Source organism: Bos mutus, chromosome 22 (assembly GCF_027580195.1).
Source record: "Bos mutus isolate GX-2022 chromosome 22, NWIPB_WYAK_1.1, whole genome shotgun sequence".
Classification (NCBI taxonomy): domain Eukaryota; kingdom Metazoa; phylum Chordata; class Mammalia; order Artiodactyla; family Bovidae; genus Bos; species Bos mutus.
In genome coordinates, this window is record NC_091638.1 from 64,049,571 (window position 1) to 64,064,445 (window position 14,875).

Here is a 14,875-nt window from a genome sequence, read left to right on the forward strand (position 1 = left end):
AAGCTTCTGCAGCATGGGGGACAGCTGAAAGGCTGTCAGGGGGGTGCTGTCTGTGTCATGGGCAGAGGAGCTGGCCCACGGTAGGGCCTCATGATGGAGAGCAGGACAAGTTTGCCTTGGAGCCGGGCAGAGATGGGTGTCAGGGGCCACATGGGTCCCCAGGGAACCGCAGGGCTCTGGCCCCTCGGAGCAGGCATCGTCGTGGCAAGGTTTCAAGGGGCTCCTGCATGGGGATGAGCAGGGGCAGAAGGCGAGGCTGCAGCGGCCTGGGTAAGCCGCCAGAGCGGGTGGCGGGCTTGTACCTGAGGAGCCAGGGCGCCCTCCAGCTTGAGGAGTTCAGGGGTGGGCGGGAGACAGTTGTGTCTGTTCTGCCGGTTAGAAAGTAGAGAGGCTAGTAGGGGGTCCGCCCCCTCGAGCACCGCGTGCCCAGCTCCGCCCCAGCCCCTCCTGCAGATCCCAAGTGCTGGCTCCCCGCCAAGTAGATGGCGGTTAACCCAATAGCTCCTTGGGACACTCAGCTCCCACCGCAGGCTGTGGGCATCCTCCAATCTGACCTCACGGGAGTCCCGGGAGGCCTGCGGCTTGTTCTCAGCACGCTATGATGTGAGAGGGCCTGAGGCTCAGAGAGCCGGGTCTCCGACTAAGGCCAGGCCAGGCCAGCATGTGACCTGCCCACAGGCTCCCAGGCCTGGACTCCTGGCCACGTTCAGCCCTCCTCTGGTGAGCCGCGGGGGCTGAGCTCCCAGACCTGGGGCTCCTGTACCGACCGGACAGGCTGACCCCGGGGCTGGAGGCAGAGCCAGTGCCCAGGGACTCAGCCCCTCCTCCCAAGTTCCTAGACCATCCTGGACTGTGACCATCCAGGATGGTGTGGTCTGCCGCACTGGCCCTTTCCTGGAGGACAGGGCCACACCCGTGAGTTCCGTTGTGCGGCCTCCGCTGGGCGGGCCGAGGGCTCGGGAGTGGGGCAGGACGCCTGTGTGTCCTCGGACCGCGGCCCCCCACCTCTAGGGAGCTCCCCGGCTCCTCCGTCCCTGCAAGGTGATGTTCTCCGTTACTGCCCAGCTCTGGGTCCCAGCAGCCCTGTCCCTCTTCCTCCTGACCGCCCACCCGGGTTGCGGGGCTGCTCCCGCAAAGCTGAGGCCGCGGGCTTCCTGCAGGTGGCAGACCCAGCGCTGGGCAGAGCTACCTTCAGTCCTGGGACCTGGAGCCCCGTCCAAGCGTTTGTAGGCGTTCCGGGCATCCCGGGCCTCTCCCTCGGGCCGGGGCCCTTCCCCCTCACCCTGCCCTCCCACAAGCCAGCCCCTAAGGACCCTGGAGAAAGCCTCCTCTCCATCCCCCCACCCCCAGCGGCCCTCCCCTCCCCCTGACTTACTTCCGGGGCAGCGGGGACTCCAGGAGGGAGGCAGCCCCGGAAGGTGGGAGGGGTCCGGGGGGAGGGGGGCGGGTTCCCCTGTTCCCGGTGCTGGGTGCTGCGGGGCGGCGATGAACTGGCGACGCGCCCGTCCTGTGGATGGTGGGAGGCTTTGGCGACCGAAGCAAAGTTGGAGCTTTTGGGGTTTCTTTCCTTTAAGAAAAAAAAAAGCTGTGCCAACCGGCGGCTGGTGTGGCTGAAGGGGGAGCCTGCAGCCCCTTCCTCCCCACTGCCCCCCGCCCCAAGGAGGCCGGGCTGGAGTGACCTGCCCTCTTCCGCTGGAAGCCCCCCCTCCGCGCCCGCCGGCCGCCCCCTCCGCCGGCCTGCGGTTCCTCTGCGCGGCCGGCGTGACGCCGCCGAGCCGCCAGCAGCCTTGTGGGCTCCGCGCAAGAGCGAGGGGGGCCCCGCGCGCCCCGGACCGGAGGGAGGGGTCGCCGCGCCTCCCGGGGCGGCCGCGGCTGCAAGGGAGCGCAGAGAATCGGCGGCTTCTGTACAAAAGAAAAAAAAAAGCCCTTCGGGAAGAAAAGAAAAAGGAAAACTGCTGCCTCATGTCTCCGCCGGCCGAGGGCCCCGCGCCGACCCGGGCGCCGCGTGCGGCCGGGCCCCGCGCGCGCCGCGCCCCCGCGCCCGCGGGCCGCTCGCCGTGCCGGGGCGCCCGGGGCCCGCCCGCGCCGCCGCCGCCGCCGTGCATGACTCCTGCCTCCCGCTCGCGCCCGCTCCGCCCGGCCCCCCGCTCCGAGCCCGCCCCTCCCGTTAGCCTGCCCCCAGCTGCCTCCGCTCCTCCTGCGCCGGCTCGCCGTCTCCACGCTGCCTGCCTGGGTCGGGCGAGCTGGGGTGATTAATTGGCTACGATGATGAACGTCCCCGGCGGAGCCTCGGCCGCGGTGATGTTGACGGGCTACAATAATGGGCGCTGTCCCCGGAACTCTCTCTACAGCGACTGCGTTATCGAGGAGAAGACCGTGGTCCTGCAGAAGAAAGACAATGAGGGCTTCGGATTCGTGCTCCGAGGGGCGAAAGGTAAGAGCCGGCGGCTCCCTGCCTGGGTGCCTTCACATGTGTGTGTGTGTCTGTGTGTGTACACGCCTGTATGAAAAACGTTCGCCAGCTCAGAAAGAAGCCCTTTTCCTGGGGGTACTCGGTTGCTAGACAACCATGTTCTTCCACATCCTGCCTTTTTAAACACCGGGGCTTCCTTTAGGAATATTTCCAATTTTCTGTACACAGTATTGCTCCGAACAAGCTCCTTCTCCTCCCTCTCTTTCCTCTTTCTCTCTCCCTCCCCCCACTTTTTTTTTTTTTTTTAAATTCATGGGTTTCATCTGTGTTTTGTGGCTTGGTTCAGTCCGGTTGTGACTGGCTTCAGAGCTCCTGGTCTCAGTCGCCCAGAATTACCCAGTCCTGAGTTTCCTTCGGGGATTTCCAAACTGCCCCGTTCTGGGAGTGGGCTTCGGCCCCCGAGTGCGGCAGGCGGCTGGGTGCCCGCCTCTAAGGTGACTTTGCAAAGGGAATGTGGCAAGATGGTCCCCTCCGCCGTGGCCCAGCCAGCGGCACACGCGTCACGTGGCCCACGGTGGGGGGCTCCGGGAACCTGGTCCGCGGCAGTGCGGCCCCCCGCAGCCCGGAACTCGGGAGGGCCCCCCCCCACCAAAATGAAGCAAAATGGCATCGCCTCCCCGTGAGAGGAGACATCTGTGCCCCGCGCGTGTGGGGAAACCATGTACAAGTTTGATCTCGGAGCCTTGGGGCTGCGGTGGGGGGGCCCTGCACTGTGCTGCGGGGGGAGGCCTCCTGCCCTGGAGCCAGCCCCACCTGCAGACTCCTGCTGCCCAGGCAGCGGCCAGTCCACGGGGTGGGGGAGGGCGGGGGGCGGGAGGGAAGATCTCTCTGCCCCCCTGTGTCCATGGCTGTGTGGTGTCTCCCCTCCCCCGGCCGAGGCCAGCTTCCTCCCCCTACCCCCCACCCCCAGCCCCTGGGGACCACCCAGGAGCGTCCACCTCTTGCCCCAGAGTTTGGCTCCATGGCTCTGGGCAACCCCCCCCCGGAAGCCAACGCTGGCTCTGCTGAGCAGCGGGGCCCCAGCCCTCCCGCGGACGCTGGCCGCAGAGTGGCCACAGGGAGCCAGGCTTCCGGCAGAGAGGGCTCATGAGCGGATTCCAAATCTGCAGCCACCCACTGGGTCAGCGTTCTGTCCCGTCCACGCTCCAAGTTGAATTCCCTTGGTTGCGAGTCTACGTGGATGTAAATTTGGCAAGCGGTTCAGTGTGGTGTTTCTGTAGCTCCATGTGGTTATGGGGGAACTTTTCCATTTTTAGAACTGAAAATGTTTAGTCACTGATGCTTTTAAAGAAAATGACAGGCGTGTACATACTGACATGGACCAGAGAGCACGGTATCCCGTGTGTTTTCAGCACAGAGGCCAGGAGGCACCGGAAAGCAGCCAGGCCCATTGCTTGAGTTGGTGTCGGCCCATGACCATGAGTGTCAGCCCCTTCCCAGGGGAGAGCTGGCCTGGGCCACCCACTTCCTACGGAGACATAGGGCCTGCTTCCTCCCAGGATCCTGTGGGAGGCCTGGGCTACCAACCTGCAAACATCTCCCAGCCTTGTAACGCGGTACACCTTGTCTTCCCAGCGGATACGCCCATCGAAGAATTCACGCCCACGCCGGCGTTCCCGGCCCTGCAGTACCTGGAGTCTGTGGATGAAGGCGGGGTGGCATGGCAAGCCGGACTGAGGACCGGGGACTTCTTGATTGAGGTAGGGACCCCGGTGTTTGTCTCCTTCTGCCTGGGGAGAGCGCCGGCTCTCTGGGGGCTGGATCTGTGGTCTTGGCGGTGTGGCCAGTGGTCCAGGCCGGGGGCATGTGTGGAGGCTGCCTTGGATGGGGGCTTCCTCGGCTGTTCCCACCTCCAGTGGATGTAATTTCCTGCGGACAGCGTGTTGAGATTGCGGCCTTGGCTTTGTCTCTTTGGAGGCTGGCAGTGTCTGCAACTTGGCTGTTGATCTTGAAGTAGAAGATAGAAGTAAGAGGAAGCTGGTTGCCCTGATGTCAGGGACCTGTGCAGACCTGTTGGGTGGCTTAGCTGTGACTGAATGAATAGACCCAAGAGAAGCCACGGCCCACACTTGTGCCCCCAGGGCCGGTGGAAAGCATGGCGCCGTGGGTCTCGCTCCCATGAGGTCTGTAATGTTGGTGGTTGAGAGTCTTGATTTTCAAGTCGAAGTAACTGGCCTATCAGATGGGTGATGGTCTTCAAGGACCGAGGAGCCTGGGCAAGTCGGGTGGCTGGAGCTCGTGGTGCCAAAAGGAAGCTTGTAAATTTAGATGCTGTGAAAACCAGCTTTTGCTAATAGGTGAATGGAAGGAGCACGGTCTTCATTTAAAAAAATCCCACTAGACATGAGTTCCCAGCTGCTTCAAGCCTTACCTGGAGTTGCCATGTTGGTGTGCACGAGGTGCCAAACTGCTGGCACACCTAAGCTCCCTGCCTTTCGCGGGTTTAGGTGTTACTTTCAAAGGAATGCGTTAGTCTTTGGAAAAATCAATAATAGAATACGTTGTGCCTTGAAAATGTTCTAAGATGCTCGGTAGGCTCAGGTGGCCCCCACTGGGAGTCCGCATTTCTGGGAAGCGCGTTCCTCGGGGCTCACCCTCAGCCCTGTCTCGTCTGTTCTGGAAAGGCACCGCAGGCAGGAAGAATGGGTGTGCGGTCTCAGCCTGGTGCTCGGGGCCTCCGCCGTGGGGCCGGCCAGACACCTGTTCATCCTGGAAAGGAGATCCAGGCCAGCGGCGAGACGGCCGCTGGAAGCCATTCGTCTCTGATATGCCTCAGCTTCCAAGAGTGCTTTCTGAGCTGCAGTTCTGTTCATGATCTCCTGGATGCTTCTAAGGAGGATGTTTCTAAGGATGGAAATCCGGAAGGAAAGATACTATTAGAAGAGAAACCCAGGTAAAATGGAGAAGGTGCTTTACCTTATTCCAGGCATTGTGTGTTGGTGTCCCTTTATGTGCTGGGAAAAAAAAATGTATTTAAGTGATTACTGACCAATCAGAGCCTGGCTCAGATGAAGACTTGTGCTTCTTCAGGTTCTTATTTCTTTTAAACTGTGGAATGCACATCCAGCATGGTGGAGACTGGAGCCCGCGGTGATTTCACGGGTTAACTCGATTTGTAACCTCATGAAAATGCAGAGAGACTGGGTTGAATCATCTTCTGTAGGATGCAGTTGTGATGTAAGTTCCCTTCCCGTGTGTGTGTGTGTGTGTGTGTGTGTGTGTGTGTGTGTATGAGAGAGACAGAGAATCCAGTAGGGTGACAAAGCTGTTGCTGGTTCTTGGTTTTAAATTATAAATGAGGGCTGCAGATGCAGGAGCATTCCTGGTAGTGAGGCTCGTTGGATTGTTTCCTTGATAAACTAGTCAATAAAGAAGCGTGGGGCAGCAGTGGAGCATGCGCTGGGCCCACCCCGCTCCCAGGCAGCAGAGCCACGCTGGGTTGGCAGATGGGTCCGCAGCGCTCGCCTGGGCTGGGGGAGAAGGCAGGCCACCCACCCAGGTCGGCTGGAGGGCTCCGTGGAAATCAGGAGCATGAAGAATTTGTGCCCTTCTGTTTTCAAAGCACCTTCTCTGACATTGCTTTTAACCTCTGATATGCAAACATGTTTGCCATTTTGGAACAGCTTTCATATTCCGGGTGACCTCTGAATTCCAGGATTCCAGGCATGGCTGGCCCAGAGCTGCCTTAAGGTTCTGTTGGTCTTCTTATGACCTGAAGGAGGAATGGGCCCCAGACAGCCCCAGGCCCTACCAGGCTGCTCCCCAGGGGTCCTCCTCTAAAGAGGGCACGGGGCAGGGGCGGCAGGAGGACAGCGCTGGGAACCCGCTCCTCCTGTTTCATGCCAAGGTTTCATTCATGGGGGCTCAGAAACTCTCCTTCAGGTGCTTGGGTTTGAAAGATCGAGGCTCTCCCTTGAGTTGCTTTCCCAGCGGCCCGATCCCACCCCTGGAATACTAAAGTCACATATAGCCCCAGACGTGCGTGTTTTTTCCAACAGAAAATTTTTCTGTGATTTTCAGTGAGAAGCTTCAGCCTTGGGGAGATTGTTTTAGACAGACTCACATGCCTTGGTGGATCTTTGGCTTGAATGGAAGCCGTGCTGGAGGCTGGGGTTTCTAGGCTCTTGGTCAAGTGCAGGGTCCTGGCTTGAGGTTGCAAGTGTGGGCGAACTGGCCACATCTGTCCACATCCCTTCCTCCCACACACAAGCCTTCCTTTCTCTCTGCTGTTGGAAAGGAGCGCAAAGCCTGTCCGGTATTTATTTTCTCTGTAAAGACCCATGCAGCAGTTTGAACTCTGGGACCGAGGGGCAGCTTCTGAAGCGAATGCTCCCTCTCTAAAGTCTTCAGCGTCTCCCGAGTGTCATTTTCCCCTCTTGGGCTTTGTCAGGATGCACACACGGTCATCTGGCCGGCACTGACCCCTGTCAAGAAGGGTTTCCTTTGTGCGTGCGTTTCTGGGGTGCCCACTCTCTAAATTTTCTCTCCCTGCCCTGACTTTTGGGAAGAAGGAGCATGTCTTTAACTGTTGGTGCTGTTTCTTTGATGACCACGCCCATCCCCTCCCGCCGACAAGCCAAACTCTGAGTGGAGCTCCGTGGAAAAAGGCTGTCTTCCAGCTGGTGATGGGTCTTAGTGTGAGCAGTGTGGAAAGTTCCCTCAGGCTGGAGGGCAGGGAGTGGTGCTCTGTGCATGGGGACGTTCAAACACGTGGCTCCGCAGACCACGTGTGTTTACCATTTTCAGATCAGTTTGATGGGCCAGAGCCCCCTGGATGGCCGGTGACACTGAAGCTTCCCTAGAGAGTCCTTAGGGGCGGCAGGAGTGGGCAGAGTGGGCACCGACTGTCCCTCTGGGACCTGGGGGAGGTGATGCTCAGCGGGGTGGGCGGGGGCAGTGACAGCTGAGAGAGAGAAGCAGGTGGTGGAGTCAGGGCATGGTTCCTTGCTTACAGGTCAAATGTGAGGTTGGGCCACCATCCAGCCAGGAATGATTCAGGCCCATATCTCTTTTGGTTAAAACAGGAAACCCAATTAAATACCGGCCAGGCTTGCCGGAAAGTTGAAATCGAAGATCCAGAGGCAGAGTCTGCCTCAAGTGCAGTGTGTTGAATATACTCCATCTGCTGTTTCTTTGAGATTATCTGGGTGGAGGCTCCTCAAGCCCCACAAGGTGGGGCAGGAGGGGCCGCTTATGAGGAGTCATCAGGAGGACGTACCTGTCATGGGTGACAGTTTCACGTGGAGTAATTCAAGAGACTGGAGGTGGGGATGTCATTTGGATTCCTGCAGGGACTCAACAAACTGGAGCAACCCCCAGCCTCGCCCAGTGAAGCTCGGCTGGGCACCGGGGTCACCTGCAGACCTCCCAGAGACCCTGAGGCCTGGGCTCAATCCACGCCCACACGATCAGAATCCCGAGGCAGGAGCGTCGGTGTTTTTAGGGTGCTTCAGTGATGATGCCAGGGGTTCCAGTGGGCAGGCAAGATGAAGACCATCTGGCCTCATCGTGGTGGCTCTTTGAACCTTTTAATTTAGCATTCTAACAAAAAATTAGAAGCAGGCACTGTGCTTATCTCGTTGTCTCAAGGCCAGGACTGGCTTTCTTCCACAGACCTCCCCATTTGGAAGCCTGAGCTTTGTCTCCTGCTTTACTTTAGTATAAACTAAAATATCTTATATCTCAAAACTTGCTCACAATACAGCAAAACAGTAAACATCAAAAGAGCAGACGGTGTTACAGTAAATACAACAGAGGCTCATATCCTTATTTATAATCAAGGGTATGTCTGCCAGGCATTTCACTGCCCCTCCAGCCTTCAGAATAATCCCGCAAAATAGCATCCGTGTCATCTCCATGTTACAGAGGAGACCGGGGCTCAGAGAGGTTCAGTCACTTGCCCAGGGTCACACAGCAGGTGAGCTGGAATTCCAGCCCAGGCTGTGTGAGGCAAGAACACGACTACTGAGAGATGCTGGGAGGCGCTCTGACGCACTGGGTGTGTGCATAGGCCTGGGGTAAGAAGAGGTACAAGCGATGAGATGCCAGCATTCCTTTCAAATCAGCAAGCACTTTTTTTTATTACTGTACCCATCGCTGGGGACGACACTTCTAGTTTGCTACACGAAAGAATAAATTGCCGTAAACTTTGTACAACTCGATGTGACCGTATGTAATGAGAACGATAAAGCTGAACCAGGAATTTTACATCTAGGAACCCGTCCTAAGGGAATGATCTTAAAAGAGAAAACCAGGGTGAGATCACAGTGCCTCAAAAAGAAAGGGGTGGCAGTCGCGGGGAGTGGTTAAGGGGGTACCATGCATCTGTTGTGGGTGTAAAAGAAAGCATCAGAACTTATGCTTGCAAGAAGTTCTTCCTACCAGCAGGAAACAGTTTTCTTACATTAGTTGAAGAGGGAAGAATTAAAGTTATCTGCACAGCATCATCTGAATTGTACCACCTCCCCCCAAAATAACCACAGAAAAAAATAAGGAAAGAAAATGTTAACCCGTAGGTGATGGGATCGTGTGTGGTTATTTTCTGTTTGGCAGACTTCTGTCTATCTCTCAGATTTTCTAGAATGACGGTATTAATTGTTGACAGGGATTCATTTCATAAACAGCAAATTATTCCTTAGAAGAGGCCATCTCACGTAGATGAGCGCTGTCAGCCTCCGTGCCCCAGCAGCTGCTGTTTGCTTTCAGGACAGCACTTTTCCTGGGCATTAATCATTTTCCTGGGGCTACCCCTCCCCAGCTCACTCAGTACTGGAGACTCCCGTGGATTTTGTGATTGTTGTCTTCATCCTGAAGCGGCCAATCTCGGTTTTGTGTTCATTTCCCTAAATAGGTTTTCCCTTGCAATTAAAGCAGGCAGCAATATCCTTCATCCTTGAAAAGTGATGCTTGAGTCTGCTAATTACTTTTCCTCGTATTAAATACTTGTACTAAAGATGGCCTGGAACTGTATTATAATCTTGGTTTGCGTTGAAGTGAGGACGCTGAGGGAGGCCCTGGTGTTTTCCTTAGAGGCCTTTTGAGTACCTTATAAAATGTCAGACTGCTGCTTGAGAACCCCGACTTGGAAACTGTCATGCAGACCCTAGAGCCTGTTTGTCCAAATCGTTACTTTCAACCCAGCTGGAGGTGTAAACAATTGTTACAACCTGGTGATAATCGGTCAGTCTCCTCAGCTTGAAAATTAAGTATTACAGGGAGGAGAGTAAATAAAGTCCAGGTGGTTCCTGATGGGTGGTCCTGCGTGTCCGCAGTCGGCACACGCTCCCTGGCTCTCGGCATCCCTGTCGGCAAAATGGGTGGTTGTGTGAGCTCGGCCACCGGAAACCAACTCCAGTCACCCCTGGGTGTGTCTGCGGGGAGCGGAGGGTGTTGATTCCAGCACCCACCACAGACAGCAAAATCTCTCAGTGCCACGGCCAGTCCTCTGTATCTGAGGGTTCCGTATCCACGGTGTGGAACCTGCAGGCACGGAGCGCCGACTGTATATTCATTGAAAAGAATACATGTGGACTCACACAGTTCAAACACACGTTCGGGGGCCACTGTGTGTGCCGCCTGAGTTCTACGCGGGCTGCTGTTGGCTGTGTGTCGGCTGGGAGGCTGTGAAGGGCCAGCGGCGCTGGGCGTGGAATGCTGTCAGTGTTTGCTGCTGACCCTCTTCTTGTCCTTCATCATCACTAATGATGCCTGACTCAGGAGGGGAAGCCAGTGACGATGGGCTGAGCCAATAATAACGTCATACACAGAAAGCAGACACGGCTGCCGGGGTGGGGGCGGCACGAAGTGGGAGTTTGGGGTTAGCAGACACAAGCTGTTACATATAGGGTGGACAGATGACAAGGTCCTCCTGTGCATCAGGGCTTCCCGAGTGGTGCTGGTGGCAGAGAACCCGCCCGCCCGTGCAGGAGACGTGAGAGACGAGAGTTCGATCCCTGGGTTGGAAAGACCCCCTGGAGGGGGGCATGGCAACCCACTCCACTATCCTTCCCTGGAGAATCCTGTGGACAGAGGATCCTGGTGGGCTACAGTCCATGGGGTCGCAAAGGGAGATGACCGAAGTGACTTAGCACGGCACTGTGTAGTTAGGGAACTACGTTCATATGCTGTGGTAAACCATCATGCAGAGTATGTAAAAAAGAACGTGTGTGTCTGTGTATATATGTGTGTGCGTGTGTATGTATATATATATACACATGCACACGTATATGTATGTAAATATGTATAACTGAACTGGGCTTCCCTGGTGGCTCATGGGAAATGAACCCACCTGCCAACGCAGGAGACTCCGGTTTAATCCCTGGGTCAGGAAGATCCCCGGAGAAGAAAATGGCAGCCCACTCCAGTATTCTTGCTTGGACAGGGAGCATGGTGGCTCCAGTCCGTGGGGTCACAGAAGAGTCGGACACAACTCAGCGACTAAACACCACCACCAAAATGACTGCACCACTTTGCTGCACAGCAGGAATTAACACAACATTGTAAATCAGCTATACTTCCATAAAAAACAATGTTATAATGATGACAGGTGGTTGTTACCGCTGTCCTTTCGAGCGTGTAGCCATTACAGAGCACACCCACCATGGGCCAAGCACACACAGTTGGGCACTTCCGGCCAAGAGTGCACTAGCTGTAGCTTCCTGGTGCCTCTCTGTGGAAGGGATGCCAGCTAATGCAGGCACCTGCCCCGCCCCGCCCCAGGCCCCAAACATCCTTGGCAGGCGTACCTTCAGATTTGGCTTGAATTTCTGCTCCCCAGGCACTCACTGCCTTGCTCAATCCTGTTTTGGCACAAGCCTGCCTTTTAGGTAATCTTGGAATTTCTGCTCCTGATTCCCATTTTACCTGCTAGTGACAAATCCCAGGGCTGAGGCCAGAGCCCTTTGTGATTTCCACAGTGCCAGCATCCTTGTCAGCCATGCCACGTGGCTCACATTCCTCTCTCCTGCCTTCTAGGATATCGTGAGAGGCTTCGTCACATGTCCTGCGGGTGGCCTGTGTGGCCAGTCCAGGAACTCTGCCACTCCCCTACCCTGCAAAATTCTTAATATCTTGTCATTTAAAATAGGTATTTAATTCAGTAAGTTGAAGAGCAGATCCCAGCTGATGCTACTGGTGAATTCTTGACCTTGAATCACATCAGTACTTTAATGGTCAAATTATGTCCATTTCATGTTAAAGACAAGCAGGGCCCCGTGGTTGTCCTGGGTCCCTCAGAACACGGAGTGTTTCTGTTCTGAAGCCCTGCAGCTTCTTGCTCTGCTAGTTTTGGAAGAGCCCTGGGACCCCTGGCTAGTTTCCCACTCCAGCTCCCCAGCATCTGGGCTGCCAGCTCCTGAGCCACTGCAGGGAAGGAGGCGGTGGCCATCTTGATCTGCCTCTCCATCCCCTTGCCTGGCCTTTGCTGAGGTCTGAGCCTCCAGCCATCTTCTCGGTGATGGTTGAGAGACATCCCTTTAGTAGCAAATAAAAGTGAGCACAGAGGAGTTCAGCTTATTCTGTTGTTTGCCTTCAGAAGATACCAGTGCCCAGGGCAAGCTGCTGTCATCCCAGTCTTTGCCCTCCAAGGCTCCTACCACTGGGATCTTTGCTGTCTAAGGCCATAGCACTGGGGTCTTTGCTGTTAAGGCTCATTGCACTGAAGTCTTTGCTCTCTGAAGTTTTAAAGAGGCCACTGCTCTAAGGGAAGTGCCTTGGAGGCTGGACCCCTTTCCTGCACTAGACTTAAGCCCCTCCTGTACCTAGAAAATAGTTCACTTTGTCCTCCGTACTGGCTGAGAACAGGTGGTCCAGGCTGAAGAGCAGCCCAGAATCCTGCTGGGAAGGTGGATGCGGGCACTTTAGCTATTGCAGATCTGAAGTCTTGGCTCGTTCATTTTGGGGTTCTAATTTGAAGCATCAGTGATTTCAATTTCAGGCTAAAAAAAGATTCAGAATCACTTCAGGGGACCACGGCTGCTGTGCTCAAGGCTCCGTGGGACTGGCAGATGGCAGTGCACTGGGTTGGATAGAGATAGAAAGGAGCCACGGTCAAGGGCACAGGCTGTGCAGTGTGATCTGGGTTTGAATCAAGGCTCTGTTGCTCCTTCACTGTGTGAACTTGAACTTGGGCACGTCCCTTCATCTCTTGGCCTCAGTTTCAAACTAAATAAAAACGTGTGTGAAGCATGCAGCTTCTGGCAGAGTGAGCTCTCAACAACTGGTGGCAGTTGTACAAATCATTTTTGCAACTTCATTCATTCATTTCTGCAGCACACATTGGGTGCCCATCGGGTGCTGGGCTGGCATGTGCTGTCGGGAGAAAAGACATGAATCAGACACATTCTTCGAGAAACTCAGTCTGGAAGGAGGGGGAAAAGAGGATATGGTGAAGGCCCTGACTTATATCAGGAAGAGGTCTTCATAAAAGAAGTGATGTCTCAACACTTGGATGAATAAATGGAGTTCCTAAGGGCAGAACAGAAGAGGGGAGGGGGCTCCAGGGAAATGTCGGGAGGTCAGAAATATTCAGGGCGGATTTGAGGAGTGATCAGATATTGCAGAGCTGAAGGTGACTGGGGCTTTCTTGTCCAGAGAAGGTCTGCAATGTCAGTTTGAGTAGGTGTGACTGTATGGCTGGTCAGTGGAAGAGAGCAACAGAACAGTGGCGTGGCCAGACCTGTCCAGGGTGCTGGAGCTCGCATGTTCTGGGTCTGTCCAGGGTGCTGAAATCTATCCGCTGGGAGGGGTGGGCTGGTGGATCTCTCCAGGGTGCTGAACCAGAGAACTGAGAGGATGGAACCTCCCATCAGGAGGAGCCTGGTGAAAGGGCTCAGCACTTCCCCTCCCTCATTCTCTTCTCCTCTCATCTCTGTGTCCTGTGTTCTTGGCCTTCCTGGACACAGCAGCTTATGATTCAGTTAGTGTGCTTGTCTGCTGGGTGGAGACATCTCTTCTGTGAGGAGGGGTGAAGGGATCAATGTGATTAAGCATCTGTGCTGTTCTGTGCTCAAAGCCAGCCTTCCCTTTACCACTGCCAGCTTGTCAGGGAGGGCTTCAGGCTCCCTCTGGTTGCCCTCGACTCTAGTGCTTACTCTGTGTGCTTCCTTCACTTCAGGATCTTCTCGCGTGTTGGGTGGTTGACTGCTGTCAGCCTTCCTCCTAAGAATACCTGCTCCCTCTGGGCTGGGCAGTCTGCTGTGTGCCCAGTGCCTGGCATAGTATCTGATGTATAAAAGAGCCCCCAAACCACATGCTCAATGATGGACACTCTGGGGAAGTAGGTGTTTTATGCCCATTTTGCAGATAATGAAACGGAGATCAGTTAGCCTGCAGAGCCCCACAGGGAGATTCTGAATTTCAGCTGACTCCAGGCTTGGGTCTGGATGATGTTCTGGGTTGCTGAAATGTAGTCTTATAATGATCTTTCTCAACCCATGAAGGATGCAGTACACCCATCCCCACTGTAGACTGGGGTGAGGTTTGTAGAAAGCATAGTGAGCTGAGATCGCCACATGTGAAGCTTCTGGTTCAGGCTTCTCTGATGGACCTCTTGATTTGCCTGCAAGGAGCCCTCCTGGGTCTTTTCCACCTGCCCTCCCTCCCTCCCTTCCTCCCACTCACCCACCTCCCCGTGAGCTCTGCAGGCTCTCGTTAGCATTGATTTGTCTCAGTCTGCAGAGCCCTTTTGTGGGGAGTCTCATGATACAAGTGGTTAGGTTGGCAAATGAACTGAAGGAAGGCCTGTGCTAAATACCTTGCAGGGTCTTTTAATTGATGGAGTTTGTCAGTCTTGGGAATGAGAGGGTGTGTGTGCCAACAGTCAGTAGAACTGAAATGAGAAGGGGCGGGGAAGGGGATGTAGAAGGCCACAGTTACTGTCTGATGCTGCAAAATCCTGAGAACAGGGTCCTTGCTTTAGTGGCATGAGACCAGTCCCCCACCGGCCCGTTTTCCGCTTCTGTCTTCCCCGGGACCTTCTGTTTCATACAGCGAAGTTTCCAGTGTGCATCCTCTGTGCTCAGCCCTCTGTGGGCAAGGCTGGGGGTCTTGGAAATGAAAGGAGGCCATCTCTGCCTCGAGGGGCAAAGTGTGTGTGTGGAGGGAGCGGGCAGAGAGGCCTGTAAACCTGGCTAGGGTGTAGAGGGAGGAACGGATTATTCGGATGAGTGGAGAAAGTGGTGGATCAGCCTTGATCCTGGCCCTCTCTGTCTGGTCTTCCAGATGTGCTCCATACCCCCTGCCGCCCACGGCAACAGCCCACACCCCTGCCTCTCTCTTTCTCTCACCACCACTCCGCGCTCTCTCTCTGGATGTCTCCCCTCTTCCACCTCTTCCTCCTCCACCAGGGTAACTCCAGCGCACCCTCAGCTCTCTGCCCAGTGGCCCCTCCTCAGGGAAGCCTCC

At 55.7% G+C, this 14,875-nt stretch overlaps 1 protein-coding gene across 1 annotated transcript in view; it reads left to right on the forward strand.

Annotated features, from left to right (window-relative positions):
- Positions 1-14,875, forward strand: part of SHANK2 (SH3 and multiple ankyrin repeat domains 2) — a 563,804-nt gene that overhangs the window by 401,855 nt on the left and 147,074 nt on the right. The window contains 2 exon segments of the mRNA XM_070359054.1: positions 2,352-2,434; positions 4,049-4,173. Coding sequence (XP_070215155.1) covers positions 2,352-2,434; positions 4,049-4,173 — 208 coding nt within the window.